At 47.2% G+C, this 21,031-nt stretch overlaps 1 protein-coding gene across 3 annotated transcripts in view; it reads right to left on the bottom strand.

Moving 5' to 3' along the window:
* PLEKHG4 (pleckstrin homology and RhoGEF domain containing G4) overlaps positions 1-21,031 on the bottom strand; it is a 90,581-nt gene that overhangs the window by 51,865 nt on the left and 17,685 nt on the right. For all 3 annotated transcript variants that reach the window (XM_014948898.1, XM_014948907.1, XM_014948891.1), the window contains exons 3-6: positions 13,206-15,366; positions 7,764-7,970; positions 4,416-4,539; positions 3,253-3,346 (exon numbers count right to left, since the gene is read on the bottom strand). In XM_014948898.1, the coding sequence (XP_014804384.1) occupies positions 3,253-3,346; positions 4,416-4,539; positions 7,764-7,970; positions 13,206-15,366 (2,586 nt within the window). The remainder of the gene's footprint in view (positions 1-3,252; positions 3,347-4,415; positions 4,540-7,763; positions 7,971-13,205; positions 15,367-21,031) is intronic.

Consider the following 21,031-nt stretch of genomic DNA (forward strand, 5'->3'; position numbering starts at 1 on the left):
ATATCTGACGTGAGCGGCAGAGCCAGAGCAGAGAGACAAGAGCACCAGCAGAGACTGGGCCACCTGACACTGGGCCCAGTACAGCCAACACCGGGAAATCAGTGAAATCTACAGCAGAGATTCTAGAGCAGAGGAAAAGACCTTTCTCTCACCTAATCCTAAAACATCCTTTTGAGCTGGCAGGAAAAAATCCCAACTGAAACACATTCCAAAACCTGAGAGGTTTCTCAGTTTTCTCAAATCCTTTCCTCCAAAGCAAATTACTCACACTTTCACTGTTATCTGAACAGTGATCAAAAGAATTTATTGCATAATTAGGCTGTATTAGGTAAATACTAAAATTCATCTGAAGAAAGGATGAGAGGTATCACAGCTGTATCAGCAGCTCTGAATTTGTCTGCCAGAAAGTACTGAAGGATGAAGACCAGCCACAGTTTCAAGACATTTCGGGGCACTAAATAAATTTATTCTTTCACAACCCCTCTTCCCCCTCTTCTAATCCAAGAGTCATGAGATGTGCAATATGAGTGAGGGATAAAGGTAGTGGTGGCGTAACTCGAGGTTACAGCAACAGCCAAAACACTCACTCGCTTGTTTGTTACTGCTGAAAATAGAGACTGAAAAACCATTCATAAATAAAGCTGTCAGGAGAGAAGTTCAGAGTTTTCCAATCCAAGAAGCAGTCATACTTCTAAAGAAATCAAGTATTTTTCATCATTTTTTTTTTTCTTTAAACAGCTGAAGATTACTCAGTGTCATCCAGCACCGATGGAGCAGTTGGACTACAACAGTTTACAGGAGTGCCTCGGGAGACGGGCAGGGCTGGAAGCAGCAGGATGCTGCTTGAGGAATCTTTCCACGCAATCTCTTCCCACCTTTGTTAACAAAACCAGGTCTCTGGAAGCAATGAAACAGAGTCCCACGTACGTAAGTGAACTTCTCCCCTCCCCAAACAGGCACGGTGTGGGCAGAGCAGAATAGAGGGGCACCAACAGGAGCTCAGAAAGCGCCAGGGTAAACATCCATCGCTTTATTGTTATTCTTTAAAAAGAGAATTAAGTGCTTTCTTCCACCTTTCTCAGACTGAAGTTTTTTGGCTTCCTGACCCAATGGGAAGCCCATGGCCGGACTTAACGTCAGCATGAAGAACAGGCTGCCAGAAATCCTGTGCAGATGGGACAGTCCCCACATACCACGTTCAGTCTCCAAGTGACCGCTTTTAATGGAGTGGTAGGAAGTCCCAGGTCTTTAACGTCAGGCTAACGAGGTCCTCTGCACTTGGGCAGTAACATGGCATGCACATACACCTCTTGGAACAGAAAAGTCTGCACAGACTTTCACCAGTTTACTACAGGGGTCCAGAGAGAGCAACTGACAGTCTCCCAGTGCTGCAGGAGAGCTACCTGCGAGCACCAAAAGTTGTCTATTAGCACTTTAAAAAGTCCATTCGTGCATTTATTCCGGAAAGATGGAATTGTGGAATATGTATTTCCTCACACTGCCAGATCTTCACCCAGAAACCTGTGGGATCAGAGTCTTCCCTCCCCAGGGAGGTTCTCCAGGGTTAACAGATCCAAGCATTGCAGGAGGAAGGAGCTCAGCATTAGGTCATCCAATCTGTGTTTACCCACTGGGAAGCAGAGCTCCTCACCACTCAAGAGGAAAAACATCTCTTCAAAATTGGACAAGCAGCACCGGATATCAACATTTAACACATTCCAGACACACTATCAGAGTAGGCTTCACAAAAGCCACGAAATCCAGCAAACCTTGCTGCGCTCTGGAAAGCTTAGCTTGCCTCTCTGCAGTTACACTCAGCTTTCTGTATCTTTCTATCCCCGTTTCAGAGCAGATGAGAGCACTGCTGGATCTCAGAGGTAAATGCTAAGGATCCCCAAAAGGCTCAGAGGAGCCAGGGGATTATTCCTGTGCCCCAATCAGATGATGAGCCAGCTGAACAGGTATTGTTTACGGAGTCTGCAGAAGAGTCATCATAAGGACCAAGAAACCACACACAGAGTCATCAGCCTCCGTCAATCCCTGTTACCTGGAGCACAGGCTCAGCCCCAGCAATCTGTCTCGCAGCACATTAATCCCTGGTATCTAACTGTTGCACCACCCTGATAACAGGCGCTCAGAGCCAAACAGCCACCACAGCAGGATATTACACAGGCTCTGCAAAAACCTTCCCCCCCTCCCTCGTTTTGGAGGGTTGGAAACTTAAGGTTGGAACAGCTTTATTCCTGCCATGCTTGCAGGAGACTGGGGACCCAAAAAAGCACATTGTGACTCAACACGCTACTTATTTCCAAATCATCCCACTAAGACACATTCATGCAACTTCTCCAGGCAAAGAAATGCTCAAAAGCTTTAGCAAGCCCACCGCTATGTGGGCACAGCCTAAAAGAGAGGAGAACTTGCTCGTTACCTCCGCCGAACCGAGCAGGGCAACAGATGACTCCTCCAGCAGGGAGAATGAGCACACTGATACAGCTCACAGCACCACCCAGCCCAGGAAGCAGGAGGACAAACCTCTGACTCAGCCCCGACTCTCAGATGTGGCACCGAAGCACATAAACCACAGAGACACCAGCCTCATTAAAACATTGCCCTGATCCAGTTTGCAGAGTTTGAGTCCCGAGAGACCAAAGCTCTGATTTAAAAGGAACACCTGCTTAAACAAGATTAGTCACAGCTACAACCCCAGCACCTCCTTGGCTTTCTAACAGCAGCAGAGAGAAGCTATCTGGGAGCGGGGGCAACACAACCCACTTGCTTTCCAAGTGACTGATAGGAAAGCCTTTGACCTGAAGCAATATAGAGTTACAGCACGTCCGATTCCAATCGTTCCCTGACAGCCACATCAACAGCTGCACACGCTCTTCCACCTGGCAACAACCTGTGTCCTTTGCTTCACGGAGGCCTCTCTTCCTCCCTTCTCCGTGGTGGGCAAAAACCTCTCCATGAGACAACATCTCCAAGCATGATAATTCATGGCAGCGTTTAGACTTGGTACAGGCTGTTCTCAGCACAGAGACAGAAGTAAATTTGGAGGGGTGGGGAGGGGTGTTCTCCCCTAACTCACTCTTGCTTAGGGTTTTGGGGTTTTTTTCTGCAGGGTTGGGTGCATAAATCCACCTCCCAAAGCCAACTGGAAGCCAGGTGGCAGATGGAGCCATAAGCAGCAGAGATGGAAGATCCAACCAAGCCAGCGAGCCAATTCGTGTCCCTGTGCCCAAGCTCAAGGCTCACCTGCAATATGCTGAAGGCCTTGAAGAGAGCAGGAACCGGTGAACAACGACGGGCATCCACAAGGACAGTCAGACCCAAAGCCCGACACTCTGGTCTGCAAGGACGGAGAAAAAGAGGAAACCTTTGTCACCAATGAAAATCAAAGACTATGGAAACAGAACCCCTACTCGTGGCAGGGTGAAAAAAACAGTACATTAGGGTTCTGTAAGGACAGGGAACTAATTGGCCACCTTCTCCTAACCAAAATATATACATGGAAACCACCACCTGGATTGCTCAGCTTTTACTTTTGCTATTTCCACCTGAACTTCCCATTTCTCCTAGGATACATCTAACTGATGGCAAAGGTGCTGATACCCACTGCATAACCCACACAAAAAAACCAGTCCTTTCTAATTGTGTTCAGGGACAAGCTTGACCTTACCCACACCGCTACACAAGAACAGCCCTTCTGGGTCAGACCCAACATCTCTCTTGCCCAGAATCAGATTTGAAGGGAGAGTCATAAGAAACAAGGCATGAGTAGCAGAAGCTTTCTGAGGGGTGAAGCTTCCTCCCTTTCTCAATGGTTTAAAGGCTTAAAAAAAAAAAATAAATCACTAACAGAACGTTAGATTTATTAGTTTAATCATCTAAGAGTGAAGCAAAGTCTCAGCAGAGCCCGAGACAGGCTGGGGAAGAGAGTCTGTCACAGTGAAAGGAAGAGTAGCTGCAGCAAACTCCAGCCTGTAGACTCCAAAAAACAAAGCAAGGCAGATTTTGCCAAGCTTCGCAGTGAAATTCAGTGAAATCCTCTCTGCCTCTCAGCTTAGAGGCCTGAACCTTAAAATATCATGTCCCAACACTGTATCACGGAGCTGCCGCATGACTGCCCCATCACACCTCTCAAATCCCATTTTCTGAGCTAATGAAGGGTAGCAGGAACGGCTTAGATCCTACCACACCACGTGCACAAGGCACACAGGAAATAGCCAAAGTGCTTACTGAGCACCAGCCAGTTCACCCCAGCAGGAGATCCCCACCTGTACAATTCCAGGACTGTCTGGACCAGGTTTTTAGGCCAATAAAGCCAACCCGTTCCGCTCACCGTCTCAGCTTCCCCAGCCCTGAAAGGCAAAGGGACACAGCAGCTTCCCCCCTGCCAGCCTGAGGGTGTCACCAACCTCGTGATGCTGTGCAGGTAGAGAAGAAGGCGCACAAGCTCAGTGGTGTTGCAGTGGGGGTTTAACCAGGCTGTGTTCCTTGTTGTTATTATGGCCACTGCACGTCCCGATTTATCTCTGGTACCTGTAAAAAGAGGGGGAGGAAAAAAAGAAGGAAAACAAGGAAGTCAACAGAGCCCAGTTCCGGGTGTGTGTGTCTCATATTCTCCTACTACCACCCCATGCCTTCCTGGAAATGCTCCACAGAACTAGATAGACTGTACGTTGCAGATTATGGTAGGCAATAAACACACTTCCAAAATACCCAAACTATACAATCACAGAAGGGTTTGGGTTGGAAGGGACCTTAAAGCCTCCCCAGTGCCACCCCCTGCCCTGGGCAGGGACACCTCCCACCACACCAGGTTGCTCCAAGCCCCCTCCAACCTGCCCTTGAACCCCTCCAGGGATGGGGCAGCCCCAGCTTCTCTGGCCAACCAGGGTCTCACCACCCTCAGAGTGAAAAATTTCTTCCTGAGATCTCATCTAAATCTCCTCTCTTCCAGTTTGAAGTCATTACCTCTCATCCTATCATGCCATGCCCTTTTAAAAAGTCCCTCCCCAGCTTTCTTCAGGCCTTTTCTTCAGGGCTTCTAGGCTCCCTTAAGCTACTGGAAGATGCTCTCCCTCTTCTCTTCTCCAGGCTGAGCACCCCCAACTCTCTCAGCCTGTCCTCATAGCAGAGGTGCTATAACCCTCTAATCATCAAATGCTGCCCAGAGCAAGGTAGTTGAACTCTGCTTGTCATCTTTCATGGTAGTGTTAAACTTGGACTGCTCTCTTCTACCCAAACACATCCTTCATAAAATATTGCTGAAGTTGGGTTCATCAAATGCTGCCCAGAGTGAGGTAGTTGAACTCTGCTTGTCATCTTTCATGGTAGTGTTAAACTTGGACTGCTCTCTTCTACCCAAACACATCCTTCATAAAATATTGCTGAAGTTGGGTAATGACAACCCAACCTTTTGAGTTCTGGCTTTGGGTTTTAGCCACAACGTGCACTGAGAACTCTGAAGAGAAGGACGTAGCAGTGCCATTTCTGGAATTGCATCCAGCCTCCTCTCCAGACGCAAAGGAGAGGTAAAGAGCAGGTGGACACACTGCTTCAGAGACCTATAGCTGCCTCTGCTATCCAAAAGCTGGCAGTGGCTCTGCAGTGAGCTTGCTCGCAGGGCAGCAGGAAGGTAAGTGGTTTGGAGAAGAGCAGGGACTACACCTCTATTGTGTGACAAGTAATTCACAAGAACAGGAGCCATTTCCCACCATTCAAACTGTACGAGAGATAGGGAGAGAAAATCCCAAGCACAACACAAAAGCAGAGGCTTAGAGACAGCTACATCTTTCCATCTCTTCTGAACTTCTACCACGCTGTCCTGGACCATCTTTCTCCCCATCTGAGGGACAAGCATGCGAGTTGACAGGTAAAACAGACACAGATGGACAGCCCCAAGCACAGAAAACTGTCCTGGTGAGATCTCAATCTGTCACTAGGATGTGACTTGAGTCAGGGCCACAGACACAGATGGGCATCACTTAGAAGCAGGGATTTCTAACTCCCAGGGACCAGCTGACTCAAGAGCAGAATGCAGAAATGCAACTCCTGTGAAAGGAAAATTTCTTCCCAACTCCATCAGCTACTAGTTTAATTAACTCTTATTCATTATTCATTCTAAAAGTTACACTTTCTAACGCAATTATTCTATCATTACCACTGTGTAACATAAAAAATTCAGCTGAGCTGTGAGCACGTGGCCTCGGGTGTGAGGACTGCCCACTGAAATCCAGAAGGAGAGACATGAGAGATAGCAATCAAATCTGATACTGCTTCTGCAGAAAATGTGACTCCTCTCTTAGAGGAAAACTCCCTCGGAAGCAGTCTCAAACCCAAACCTTGCTTGTTCAATTGTTCAAATTTCAAGTGCACATCCCTTCCTCCCATATTCAAATGCATCTGCCTCGTGTAACATTCAGACGTTACGACAGAAATCTGTGACAAAGGGAACAACCAGAGCATTAGACAATTGTCAGGCTTCTACAATAGTAGGGACTATGAGCTTCTCTGAAAGATCCCTCTCTCAAACCCTGTAATTTTTTGGCTGTTGTACACAGCACAAAAATTTCCAGCCTGATCAGCAGACCAGAAGATTAGAAATCCTCCTTTGGAATTTGTTCTAACAATTTACCTCCCAGTGCAAAGTTACATGTTTGAACATACCATAACTCTGCCCCGTGCTTATTTTTTCATTTCACCTTTTCCCAGAAGACTGGAAAACTCTTATTCCCCTTTTTCCCTTCTCTGCACAAGGGTGTTTTCACCTCATTCTCAATCATCTTATGTGATAAAAGAAATCCCTTCCAGTCTCTTGCCATAAGACATCCCATTCACTCACAAGAAAGGGCTGTCACCCTTCTCTGCACCACCTCCAATATTCACCATTTCCTTTTATATGAGAACTCCCTTCCTCTGCTTTACTGCGTGTTTGGTTAAACACAAAAGACCTCTTGTGTGGGCCCTGCACACCCAGCCATCCTGGCTGCTCTCTCCAACAGCCTCAGCTTTATTTGCTGCCCTGCCAATACTTGTCCCATGCAGAAGTTCCATCTGCAGCAATTCAGTACTCGCTGCCGTATCAGACGCAAGCACTGAACACCGTTTGACCTCCAACTGATCTCGGCAGAACAATTCTGGGAAGTCCTCCCTTCATAGCTAGTTTTGTCATCTGCTATTTAGCTACGCTATCCTTCATCCCACACGTTGCTCATCCACACTGCACTGGGGTATTCCTTTCAACACTATGTGTCACAAAATCAAATGTTTTCTAAAAAATCTATTCTATCTAGGCAGCTATATTTAATCAACCAAACTTCTAATTACCAAGAATAATACTGGGTTTACAAGAGCACTGTCAAACAGCATCTTCTACACTCCTATCCTTTAATTATCTGCCAAATGAATCAAGTTTCTATTGTTTCGACCAGGCCTGCTGTCAGGCCCACCAGCCCATCATTAGCTGCACCCTCACTCTTCTCTTTTTGAGCTACTGGTATGAGCCCACAGATTTGGCATTTCTGACTCACGCGCACTTGGTTAACATTTTGAGGCTCCTGGGAGCGAGTCAACGTGACTTTCATGAGAGGGAAGTTCTACTTCCTGTCCTTCCCATCCAGAAACTTTGGAGGATTCAAGAAGTGGTGCTTCTGGAGAGGTCTGGGATGAAGGGAATGGAACTGGCACCAGCCTGCAGCACTGCAAACCCTTGTCCTCCTCCAAACCCTGCTTCCCAGACACTTTCTGGCCCAGCTACTCACCGGGCAGGCAGGCAACTCCGCTCCTCAGCACTTCAGGGTTGACATCCTTGACGATGGTAGGTGTGGAGCGACCACCCCAGGCAGCTGGGGACGGCGGGGGCGTGATAGCTGTTGAGGTTTCCTCCGGGGCACTGACTTTACTCACTGTTTTCAACACATCTGTGCCCCTCGCTTCTTTCCTCGTCTCTGCCCCTTCCGACACCATGCCTGGAAGACAAGCAGCAGTGAGAAGCCGGAGCAGAGCTCCACCCAGAAGGTCCCAGGTAAGTCCCAGACTAGGGAGGGATGTGCCCCCAGTCCCAGCTCTCTGCAGCTCCTCCAGTCCTCATGCCAGTAGCACCCATGTTCCAAAACTGGCTGTAACATTAATACTACTGTAATTCTAAAGGAATAAACTGATTTATTGTGAAGTTTGCAAGCTACAAAACCTCCATTCAGATCAGGATTGCTGCAGTCATTTTCCCAGGTAACATACCAAGCCGTACATGTCTGCTCACAGCACGGAGCAAGGCCCTGGCCAGGCTCCAGCAGCTCCAAGACGCTGAAGGGATCAAACCAGCTTCTGAGAGGGGGAGCTGCTCCCTCAGAGCAGAATGGCTCCCCCCACACCACCTTCAGATTAGTTCCTGAAAACATGGAAGTCAACTCCAGGCTGACAAATCAGCTGGGAATTAGCCAAAGAGACTCTGTCTGCTCATCCAGATTTTTTTAATTAACAGTTAATGTGAAAATCAGAAACCTATTTTAAACCCCTGAAGAACAGGATGATTACACCAGTCAGATCTGTTTGAGAACTGGAGGAAAGGCTTCCTTTGCCTGACACCTCAGCTTTAAAGTACAAGTTATCAGAACCAATTAATTCTAAAATTAAATATCTTAGTTACTACATGGAAACCAATGCTAGTTTTATCAAGTTTCAATTTTCATGTAAAAGTACCTGGAGAGAAGGAGAAAAAAAAAAATAATCTACCTACTGTGCAAGAAGTATTATTCCCCATTTCCCAACATTAAGAGAATTGGAAACCAACAAAGCGTCTTCAACGATTCATCTTTAGCATCCTAAGTACACAGCCAGGCTGTTCCACTGTTTGGCAGAAAGAGACACTAGAGAAAAGGCTACACTTCACTGCAAATCCTGATACTTCAGTATCTACCAGCAAAAAAAAAATCAACGTCTCTTTAGGAAAATAAAAGAGTGGAGTATTTATTTGCTTGCTATGAAGTCAGACATTTTAATTGCTATTTAAAATTGACTTCAACCATCCTACCTTCCTGCTGCATCAACAATGCTGACAATTGACTCAGTTTATTTACTAACAGATTCCAATACTTCATTAAAGAGCAGGACCAGGAACAAAGCAGTCCTTGAAGTGGCTTTCAATACAAGTTTTAGCAGTGAAGGAGATTTACAGGTTGAGGCTCAGCCCAAACTGCTTTCAAAATTGCTAAAGTGGGTGAGAGAAGTGCCCTGAGCAGCATGGCTCACTGGGCAAAATTATCCGACGGGGGGGGGGGAAACTAGGAGGGGCTCCAGGACTCTGCACCATCGAGGCCATGGTGGAGTAGCTGCTCATTACCCATCGGTAACACCCCACTTGAGGAAGCACCCCTGGGATCTGCTGGGTTTGACCACGTGAGCTGCTGCGATGGCTTCAGGGCTCTGCCCAGTTCTGGGACACACCAGAGCTCAGTTCTGGGACACACCAGAGCTCAGTTCTGTTCCCAGCTCTACCTCAGCCTCTGCTTTCCAGCCATGCAGGAGTTCCGTCGCTTCCGACAACGCTGCTAGATCTTCCTGGAGTGGCATTTTAGAGGAGCACAGATCTCCCATCGATGAGTTATCTCACCATAATAAGTCACACCCCAACAGTCTTACGTTAAAGGGGGGACAGACTTTCCAGGAGAACATCTTCTCAAGGAGTTGTAAGGCCTGACAATACGCAGAGCCACACAGTTCGTAGTAAAGGAATCTGCATTAAATGAAAAAAAGCCTGCAAAGAGGACCAAAAAGTGGTATTTAAAGAAGACAAGAAAGGGAACATAGCTATATTGATGGTATCACACCAGGGCAAGAGAAAGACATACAGGTACATGGCAGCCCTGCCTTGGATACCTCCGAGGAACGAAGCAGCAGCTCCCAAAAGCTACAAGAGAGAAGCATTTTGCTCAGCCCATCAGACACCAGTCCTGGTACTGAAGCTTTCCAGCCCCAGGGAACCCTCCCTGGAGTTGCACAGCCTCCAGACTATGCACATCCTGCCCAAACCAACCTCTTCCCTAAGCTTCTCGGGCTCCGTTCAGATCCGCAGACCCCACCTCTCCCAACAGGCCCAAGCACACCGGGGTGTTATTTATTTGCAATCTGGGGTGGAGGCACTTACCGAAGCGGAAATTGTAGAATGCGGAGGATTACATCAAAAAACAAATTGAGAACTGGGACACCTGAATTCGCCGTGTTTGCAGGTTCCACCTTTCCCCCAGGTTAAGGAAGTGGTAGAAGAGGATTTGCTTGTGTGCATTTCAAAGAGACATTAGCATTTTTTCCTGCAAACTGCCCCAGCCCCAGTATCACCTGCGCTAACATCACGTAGTAACAGGGAACAGAATGCCCCAACAGGTGCCGCTGAATATGCCCCAGTGGGGCTTTTCAGCTAATTTCTTGAATATCAAGATATTTCTCTCTGGCCCAAAACAAAGGAATTCTTTCCAGAGACGCGAAGTTTCAAAATTTCAAAATTTCACTTTCAGTTAAAGTTAGTCATTCAGGAAAACCAGCAGTCAGATTTTCTGTGAATGGAACCAGTGTAAGTTTTAAGCCACCAACTCACAACAGCTCATGTTTGACTCAAAATCTTTCCAAGTTAGATCACATTTGTGCAGAAAATAAGCCCAGTTTGTGACTGGTAGTGGGAGGAAGGGGAGTTAAGGGACAAGGAAAAAAAAAAAATTCTAAAAATCTACAGATTCAAACTCAGATGCCTCAGATCTGAATGTGTATTTTGACATAATCTGCAATGTCTGCCGTAACAAACCCCTCCACCCCACAGAGGGCAAATCATGTGCCTGCCCACTACTGTTGAGGTGTGAACTGCAAACCTGAACTGGCCCAGTACAGCTTCAGCTTTGTTGCTATTTATAGTTTAAGCAAGACACCCACAGTTGCCAATCGTAGCAGCAAAATGACCTCAACAAGAAACAGCTACAGAGAACGTAACACCTGCAGACTGACCCGCTGGAAGAGAAAAGTCCATTTGAAAGACTGAGAGTAGGACACTTGCTTCAATTTGTAATTTTATCTCTCAATTATCTTATTATCGTATCTCTGAGAGTTTAATGGGGATAGATAAGGGGATGGCTTGTTTGAATCTCAAAGCAATCCAACGTAATGGAGTGGATTTGTCTTATTACAGTTCCAGCTACAGCGTTTAAGACGTACTCCCAGCATTAACAGATAGTTGAGCTGCCCTAAGCCTTAAGGAGTTTACTTTGTTGGTTTGAGGGGGTTTCTGGTGATTTCAGTTGTTTCTTTTGCTTTACAAACTCTGACATAATAGATTGGTGGGGTTTTTAAAACTGCAGTGCCAAAGTTTAACGTCATCAGAATCAGGCCATGAATATGTCACTTATTTCAGCCAAACCTCCAGATAGATTTAAATTGTCTTTCATTAAAACCAAACTCCACACGTACCCCAGAAGGGGCTGTCATTGCTAAAATCCACAGCGGCGGCTGAGACCTGTCCCGTGGAGCAGCAAAAACATCACACTTATTATCTCATGTAGCTGGACCTGGCTAATTTTAGACAAAGAGATGGGAACACAGAACAAAGAGCCATCAGGGTCAGGAGAAAAACGTAAATCCAGCACCCAACCCGTTTTCTGAGGTCGGGTCCTGTGCAAACACCAAGCTGAGCCAGGCTGAGCTTGGGCAGGGGAAGGGACACCCACAGCGTGGTTCTTCCCTGGCAGACATCCCCCGGGAGCCACACACAGGCAGAAGGTGACATCTTTTTTTTCTGCTTATGGTGGCAGATGCTGAGAGAGACGCACACTGCAGAAATAGAAACTTTTGAGCTGACCCCTCCATTTCACAGAAAAAGAAGTGCTCGTCACGCCAAAAGTATCAGAAATGCCCAGCAACCACAGGCCTGCCTAATTATGGAATTAAAATATTTGGGTGCGGGCGTTAATGAAATTTCTTTTTCATCAGTGAAGCTCCATTAGCAGGTCACACTAAGGCCATCAGGTAAAATGTGATTTTGAGACACTTGAGAAAGTAGCTGGTTTTGCAGCCAAAGGGAGTAGTGCTGCAGTGCTGATGTAGGCTCTTATCGACACAGTTCAAGCCCAGTGCAAGCATTGTACCAGCTGCCTGTCCCAAAAAGACCAGCCCTCAATCTGCTCCTCCAGAGGGTCAGACATGCTCCAGCAGTGCGGGTCTGTACCTGCGACCCTTTCAAGAGCCCTCACTCTAATACTGAAATGTGAAAGCTGGGTAATTTTCCTAGCCAGGGGTCTCAGGGAACGCGAGCTGTGGAACTGGAATGGCACGTTTCGCCCGCCCCCGCCACACACGCGTCTCGATGGGATCTGCATATCTAGCTAGAGCTTTCCAGACTCAGCAGAGCCAGGCAAAGCCAACACCGTGTCCCTGGGGTTCCAAACTGCCTGCCTACAGTCTGGTGTGAAAGGCAGAGGGACCCGGATGGGCCTCTTCAACTCCTCCCAAAGGAGCACAGCTCCAGCACAGGAACCCAGGCAGCGAGAAGGCCAGGCACTAACCTGCTTGAACGTATCGTTTGAGTTGAAGTTAGGTGCTTCATTTCTCTGTGCTGTCCCACTCAAGCTAAACAGCTCCTCCTTGAAACATAACCAAGCTGAATAAAGCATGCCAGAGGGGAAGGGGGGGAAGTACGTGGGGGGAATCCCTCAACTCTGCAGTTTGCTTCTTAAATCAGTTACCAGCACACACGTTTGTTGAACTTCAGGTCATGTCACACAGCTCGTGTTTTACTGTGGCATCCACTGCTGCTTCCTCCTGCCACAACTATCCTCCTAAAGCCAATTTTCAACTATGAAGGACTGGCAGAGTTACACATTCTCTTCTGGTGCATTCCTATTGCAAGCAGCCATAATGTGCACCTGATGAATATAACGGGTGGAGGTCAGCAACAATCAGATTAACTGAAATTAGAAGTCCCTTACCCTGCAACTTTGTTCTGTAGGGACGTAAATTTGCAAAGAACTGTTAAACAAAATAGTTACAATAAACTCACCTGTGAAGGGAAAGCTAATTTCAAGCCACAGACATGACAACCTAATCACTTTCCTGCAGTTTGGGTTATTACCCCAAAGCCTCCCAGCAGAACTACCCGTCAGCAGCACTTCTCAATGACTTTGCTTTCAATCCCCATCATCAAACAGATAAACACCCAATTGCTGTACCTTTAGGAGATGATGCCTCAGAAGCTGCCTCCTGGGGGGAGTGCAGAGCAGTGGGCTCTGCATGTCCCTCAACGGGTCCTGAGGACGGTGGTCCAACCTCCAGTTCTTCTTCAATGGATTCCAGTGTTTTTAAGGCTATAGTCCTTGACTTTTCCCCATAAGACAAACTTCCTTGGTTCTCCTCCCCTCCCTTCAAGTCCTGTACCGCTACACACTCTGGGTTCAGCGCAGAGTTCTCTTCACTTTTACAGCCCTGGTTTTCTGCTTGTCTTTGTGGTTCCTCACAGCTCTCTCCAGAATTCTGGGTTCCAAGCTGACTTGAGCCTTCTGTTTGTGCATCAAGGCCCATCAAAGAGTCACCGTTATTTAATTGTACTGCTGTCTGATCACCCTCTGCTGACACAGCAGTCTGGAGGAGTACAGCTTCTTCAGCTTTCTTATGCTGACATGCAGAGACCTCTTGCTCTTCCCCATCTGAGAAGAGTCCATCTGTAGGAGCTTTGACAGAACAGTGACTATGACTAGTCTGATTCTCATTTACAGTCAATATTTGTTCGGACTCTTTGACTTCCTCAGGGCTGTCCCTTCTTTCCAGCTCAAATTCATTTACTTCTTCTTGGTTCTGTTCTGGAGGATTTAATGAAGAACTAAGGTTTGCTTCCTGATCACTGCAGCAAGCACCAACTGTTCCTACATCTGTCATGCTCCCTGCAGAAGACCCTCTCTCCACACCCACATCGGAACTCTCAGGCACAACAAGTGTTGTAGAGGCCTGGCCTGGCACAACACCTTCACTGACACTCTGGCAAGAAACATCACAACTTTCCTTCAGTGTACAATGTGGTCCTGAAGGTTCCAGGACAGATACAGGAGAGGGATTCATCTGTGTCACCTCATTTTGATCCTCAGTCAGTGGTTCTCCATGTCTTCTCAGTATCTCCTCCTCTTCAGCAGGAGTAGCGTCTAGAATTGTTTCTGGGCTCTGCCCTGATGTTTCAACACCAAGATTTCCACTACAACCATCACCTTCTCCTTCCACGTTTCCAGGAGCAGCAGGAGTTTGTGTTTTGCAGTTGACACCATCACTAGCACACACGTCACTGTAGCTGCACAGCGCGTACCGCCAATCGATGGAGTGCTCGCCACGGGTTTCCTGCTCTGCAGACAAATCTTCTGCACCACAGGCAGGGGACTCAGCCACAGGAATGCTATTCCCCATGTTTCCAGGACCACCTGACACCAGCTGACCTTCTGGAACCAGTTCTCCATGTGCCATCATTTGATTGCTTTCCAGCGGAATTACATTTTTGAGAACTTCTGTCGAAGTCCCCAGAGTGTCCATTTGACAGTGCTCCTTCTGCATAAGCGCCGACTGAACTAAGTTCTTGGAGTAGGTACTGTCTTGAATGACAATAAACCTGTGCTTGCCTTTAGAGGCATTCACTCGTGTTCTGGGCTGAGTTAGATAATTTAAAGCTAGCGATCGGGTTAAAGAGTCTCTTTGTGGCCCAAACCTGGGCAATGAAACTTCTGTCAGCTCAACGTACTCCCCTTCAAGGTCACTTTTCAAGCTCTCTTGAGGCACATGACTTGTACACACACCGTTGACAAGAGTTTCACCCAACTGCGGGGCTGTACTGTTGATGACCAGGTTGTCTCGATCCGCACTTCGTTCCTGTAGATATTGAGATCCTAGGTCTGGTGAATTGGACTCAGCATGGTCCATGGGGAGGTACAAAACTGAAGGCTCCTCTGTTATTTCTGGAGAGATGATACTGTTTTCAATTATTTTTGGTTTATTTATAAATTCAGGATTAACCACTTTATCCCAGGGGACACGAAATATTTTCTCATCAGTGGTTAGTAAACAATTTTCCAGTGCTATACCCATCCGCTCTCCATTGATAGTACTCAACCATTCCAGAGTAAAAATAGAGGTATAGGAAACTTCCGGAATCACGACTTCCTCTACATTATGCTTGTCTTTTGCCAAACATTTCAACACAATTCGTGGAGACTTCTTCAGATAGGGGACCACCTGCAGGTAGAAGTCACCAGGCTTCAAGATTCGCCAGTCAATGGAAGCCAGCTGGACTACAACCTTCTCGTGAATGCACAGGGGCCAGCCCTCATGGCGAAACAGCAAGCCACAGTACTGAACCTGGGGAGAAAAGAGAAAGTGGTGTCAGCATCAGGAACGGATCTCAGCTCAAGCCTTTGGACAAGAGAGATCAATGCTTCTCTTTCACAGCTCTAGCGATACAATTGAGGGTCTTTGGTTATTAGCGTAGGGGAGCTTTCCATATTGAGGTCTTCTCTTTAAAAAGCAGAAACAAGAATAGCTACCAACACAAGTCACCAGCAACTCAGCATCTAAATATGAACCAACCGGCTGCCAGAAGTCCCAGCCCTGTTTTAAAGCTGGGTCAGCACAGACAGACAGAGGGCTAAGGCTCAGAACCGCAGCGCCAACAGGCGTTCTCACCTCCTACTGCTCAAGCTCAGAGACCCTGACTCCACCTCACTTGCAACTCATCAGTATCAACTGGACTAAAAGAAGTGAAAATTCAGACTATAGAACATCCCTAACCAAGAACCATTACAGAAACACAGCAGTCTGCTTACAATGCACTGACGAAACCTACTGTCCTCAACTAACAACCATCCAAGGCCTCAAGAGAGAAGGTGGGAAATACTACACACCATTTCCAGAGTCCCCCCCAGTGAGCTCTAGGTTGTACCAGGTACACTCGACACCAACCTGCCAGGAGGAGGTTGTAGATGCAGAAACCTCATTGCACGGGATGTCACCACAAGCTGGCACCACAAAGTGTCTTTTGTCTGGTAAGCAGTGTCAGGTCTTTACACTGAGGTCTCCTGGAAGGGAGTCAGTGACCTTTGCTGATGAGGGAAGGCAGAATGAAAACGCCAAGGTCTGTCTGAGGACTTGTTTTTATTCTCTAATATGCTCCTGCTGGAGTATCTAGCATGTTCTGCCTAATTTTAGTTAAAGCCAAATTGAAGAGCATGGAGCCAGCATGTCGAGAGAGGTCATCCTCCCCCTCTGCGCGCAGTTCTGGGCTCCCCAGTTCCAGAAGGACAGGGAACTGGAGGAGAGGGGACAGCAGAGGGCTACAAAGATGATGAGGGGCCTGGAGCATCTCCCGTCCGAGGAGAGGCTGAGGGACTTGGGGCTTTTGAGTCTGGAGAAGAGAAGGCTGAGGGGGGATCTGATCAATGCTTAGAAATACTTAAAGGGAGGGGGTCAAGAGCACGGGGCCGGTCTTTTTTCAGTGGTGCCCAGGGACAGGACAAGAGGCAACAGGCACAAACTGGAACATAGGAAGTTCCACCTAAACATGAGGAGGAATTTCTCTACTTTGCGGGTGGCAGAGCCCTGGCAGAGGCTGCCCAGGGAGGGGGTGGAGTCTCCTTCTCTGGAGACATTCAAAGCCACCTTGACATTTTTCTGTGCAACCTGCTCTGGGTGGCCCTGCTTTGGCAGGGGGTTGGACTAGATGATCTCCAGAGGTCCCTTCCAACCCCTGATTCTGAGCCAGGTAAAAAGCATCCCTCATCTGGTGCTATCAGGAGCCTATACAAGACAGGTAAAGTAAGATTTAAACTGAGCCATGACATCCGCCATCAGTTTCATGATCAATTTCATCTTTCTGTCACAGCAAGAGTTTAGACAGGCTTCACCTGTATCAGATGCAATGCTTAAATTAGAAAGCTGTCATCTGGAAGCCCAAAGACTCCAGTATTGGCAGCATTAGGCTTCAGACATTTTATCTTGTTTCTCTTACGTCACATGGGTCACATGGGAATCTTGACAGAGAAAGCGATTTATAAGAATTCTGTGTTCTGCAGGCCAAACAGATGAAAGAAAAAAATACTTCAATTCAAATATTTTGCTATATAGCAGAGAAACCACTGAACTGGAAGGAACCTTCTGGATCCTCACACACTTCGATACAACAGGTAATGATATTAAGTAATTTCTTCCCTATGTTCACCAAGATTTACCTTCAACCCAGCCAGATTTCTTATCCTCACTGCATCTGATGCAAAGCCGCTCAGAGGCTTGAAAGCCAAAATCACCCTTCAGATTCAACAATTCCTCCTCCTCAACCCTGGAGCTTATGCTCTGGATGTGCTCCCATTGCTTAAAATTATTAAGCTACGTCACATCACCTTAACAGGCATCCCTTGATCACCCCTCAGGCCTGCCTGAAGCGCCTCCTTGGTGAGGCCTTTTAATTTTTTCTTTCTAAATACCTTTCTTTGTTCCACTTTTTCATTGTGCAAAGCACTGCAAAATGCTGCACATTATGGCACCAACACTTCCCAACTGTGCTAGAAGCACCTCTTAAAGCAAAGATCACACTTGTCTTCCAGTCACGTCCCCACAGTAACCCAGTCATCTGCTGGTTTTTCTTTCCAAACTGATGAACTCCAGTTCACAACACAAATCCTGCCTATTACTTTGTCGAGGCACACACTCGCCCTCTGAATCCACTGTTATAAAATTGTAATTACATGGTTTTAGAGCTCATCTTGTGTAACACATTTATCACCTTCCTCTTCCTCCTTTGGGTTATTGCTCATCTCTCCCAGGCTGGCTTCATCACAAGTATCTGTCATCCACATACTCTTACTTTTGATGCCAAGGTCACGCATGAGAAGTAATGTGTGCCTCTTGACTCCCGTCTCCAACAACTCAGTTTTCACTGCAGCACAAACACCCTCCCTTTCACCAGTTTGTTACCCATCCTGCAATACTTGCATAAGTCTCCATCCCTTTGACACAGTAATTAATTTTCCGTATGACTCCATAATAAATCCTTTATGGAAGAGATTAGACAACGAAACTTTTCTCTCTAGAGAGAGCTGGTTTCTGAAAAAGGCTAGTCTTACACTACCTGCCACGGAGCAAAACCCAGGAAAAAACATTATCCAGTTGTTAATGGGTCACTTATTTCAGTCTTTGCTCAGTGTGTGCTGTTGTACACTCAGCTTGTTCTCTGTATTTTGTTACTGGCTCGGACTTAACAGATTCAATAAAAAGCTTTGTTATCAGACATTGATCATTACCTGGTACCTTCTTCCATATTCCAGGACTGAGATCAGCCAGTCCCTTTCCTTTAACGTAGTCAATTCCATATCCATTTCAGTCACAGCACTTTTACTTCTGTTCACTAAGTGCAACTGCCTTCCTGTTTTATCCACATGCTGCATTGCTACTAAACTTAAAGTTGTTTGTTTGAAGGATGATATTAACATTACCTTTATATTTTAACCTTGAATGCAGAACAACTGCCCACTCCCTCTTTTTATTTAATATTTTAGAATTACAAAGGTCTAAAAATCTAACGCACAGTTTCCTCAAAGGCACAGGGAGCTAAGCTTTGCAGAGTCTAAAAATCTAACGCACAGTTTCCTGTACTTCCCTCAAAGGCACAGGGAGCTAAGCTTTGCAGTCTTTACCTTCTCATGCTTTCTGACCTCTAAGACACAGGTGTTTCTACACCAATTACTCCTGTTCTTGTACAGCATGCCTGAGTTCACTTCTTGCAAACCAAGACCTCCTCTAAGAGCACGCAGTTTGCAGAAGTTGCTACTGGCTTCAGCAAGCACCTTGGTGAAAACAGCTTCCATCTCTTACAGACGTGCTCAAGCCAAATATTCTGTAAACAAGGTTTTAAACAAAAACCATGTGCTACTTTCCAGAAGAGACCATACAATTGCACCCTACACCAGACCACATCAACCCTTCTGCTGCCATGCAAGTATTTCCTAGTAGGTACATTAAGGCCATCTGGACCCAGGGCCTCTGGGGGAATGAACAGGCAGCCACACAAAAAAGATCAGTTCCCAAACCACCAAGAATAGTTTATATGACTAAAAAGTGAGAGAGACGCCATTAGCAGTAGCATAAGCACAGCTGATTTCCATCTGCACCTGACAGAGTTTCTGTCAAAACCCGGATGCAGAGTAACCATGACATTAACAAATCCAAAAACCCAGCCTCACGGCTGAGATGACCTGTCCGCCTACTGCCTGGCTAGTGGAAGAAAACTCAGCAATAAAATCACCAATATCAAAATGCAGAACACATTGAAATTCCTGAAAAAGCCTACAAAGCCACAGTCTGAACTGCAGCAAGAGCTAGAGGAATGTCCAAGCAGGAACGCAAGTCCTTCAATAGCCTCAACATTTCAGAGTTTTAGAACTTTAGAAGTTGAACATCCTCATGCTGCTCCTGCTCCAAAAAGCACCATCAAAGAGAAGACTACATGAAGAGGCTTATTTTGTTGTTATTTTAACGTTTCATTTTGAGGCTCAAAGTGAAAGGCTCTTTGCTTTTCTCATGTCTAATCGCTACCGAGCCAAACCAGGCTCGTCAGAAGGGTGCCAGGAACAGACTCAACGCCCAGCCTGGCTGCAGCCAGGAATAAAGCTGCCTCTGAAGAAACAGCTGGTCACCAACGACAAAGACGGCAGCTCCTAGAGCTGTGGGGATGGCTGGGCTGGAACAGATCATTTTGCTGAGGATGTCATCTGAAGGCCAGGGACAAAATCTGGTTTCTTACTCTGTGCTGAGCAGACAGATCCCTTGGCACAGGTCTCTTCAGTCCCTGGGGATCGTGCACAGGCTATTGATTTTAATACACCAAGCTGAAGCCTATGACCTTGTCTAATACTTCATGAAGCCACTTACACTTTTGTCACTGAAGAGGCTGAGAAAAAGATTTAGCGCTCTCAACATTTCCTACAGTAGCCATTCAGACAGGAGTTACTTCCCCCCGCCCTCAGGAAAAGCTCACATGGACCAGCTGAACTGCAAACTAGGGAGGAAACACTGCTTTTGTTTAGACTTTCTAAAAAGCAGACAAATCTTTTAAAGAACAAGTAACATGAAATAGGTCCTGTGATTTCAGACAGTAAAAACAAAAGAAGGGGCACACGGTGCAGGTTCAGGGAAAAGGAGGAGTCCACAATAAATAGAATAACTAAGTTTCAGCAATAAAAATTCAAACAAGCAGACTCCTAAATGAAATACAGAATAGCCCAGGCCCACCTTTAAAGACAGTACAACGTACCTAGAGCATCCCTTGATCTCCCTGTATTGCCACTCTAAAAGTACAAAATCATGAAGGGGTCCCAAGCAAGGAGAAAAGGCTCAAGGCATCCAGTTGTGCTCTTTGAGAGGCTTGTGCCCGCACTCTGCCTCTTGCTGCCCACTCTCCCAGACACATCACACCTCAACAAAAGCCCCCACATTCCTAGTGCTGAGCCCTGGGCAGCCCTCACCAGAGGTGGCTTCCCCATTGCCCCCATCAGCCCTGCACCTTGGGCAGGCCAGGGAGTGCCAAGCAGGCGCCCAAACCCTCCCCCATTCTTAGGCCTGTGACATGAGGGTGGCTCCAAGCACAGCTCCTGCCCCTGCACCTCCCCAAACAGCGCTGCAAGTGCAGGACAGCCTCACCGTACTGGCTTCCCCCTCCAGCAGCATCACCACCAGGCCCCTCGCCTCCATGTCACCTGGCCCCATGCTCCAGGCCTACCTGGGGGGCTGCCAGCACCCTGAGCCCCTCCAGGGCCCATCCTCATCTCTCCCACTTCAGAGACCTCAAAGAGCCCACCACCCTCCCCTCTCCCGCCTCAGGGCCCGCTGCTCCTCACACATCTTTTGCCACAGCACCCCCCACCATCCACCACCTTCCCACCTCTCCTGCCTCAGGGTCCGTCCCTTGGGGCTCCCCTCCCTCACCTCTCCCGCCTCGGAGTCCCCCAGGGTCCCCGACCCTCACCCCCCCCCCCCC

Source organism: Calidris pugnax, unplaced genomic scaffold, assembly GCF_001431845.1.
Source record: "Calidris pugnax isolate Ruff unplaced genomic scaffold, ASM143184v1 scaffold30, whole genome shotgun sequence".
Classification (NCBI taxonomy): Eukaryota; Metazoa; Chordata; class Aves; order Charadriiformes; family Scolopacidae; genus Calidris; species Calidris pugnax.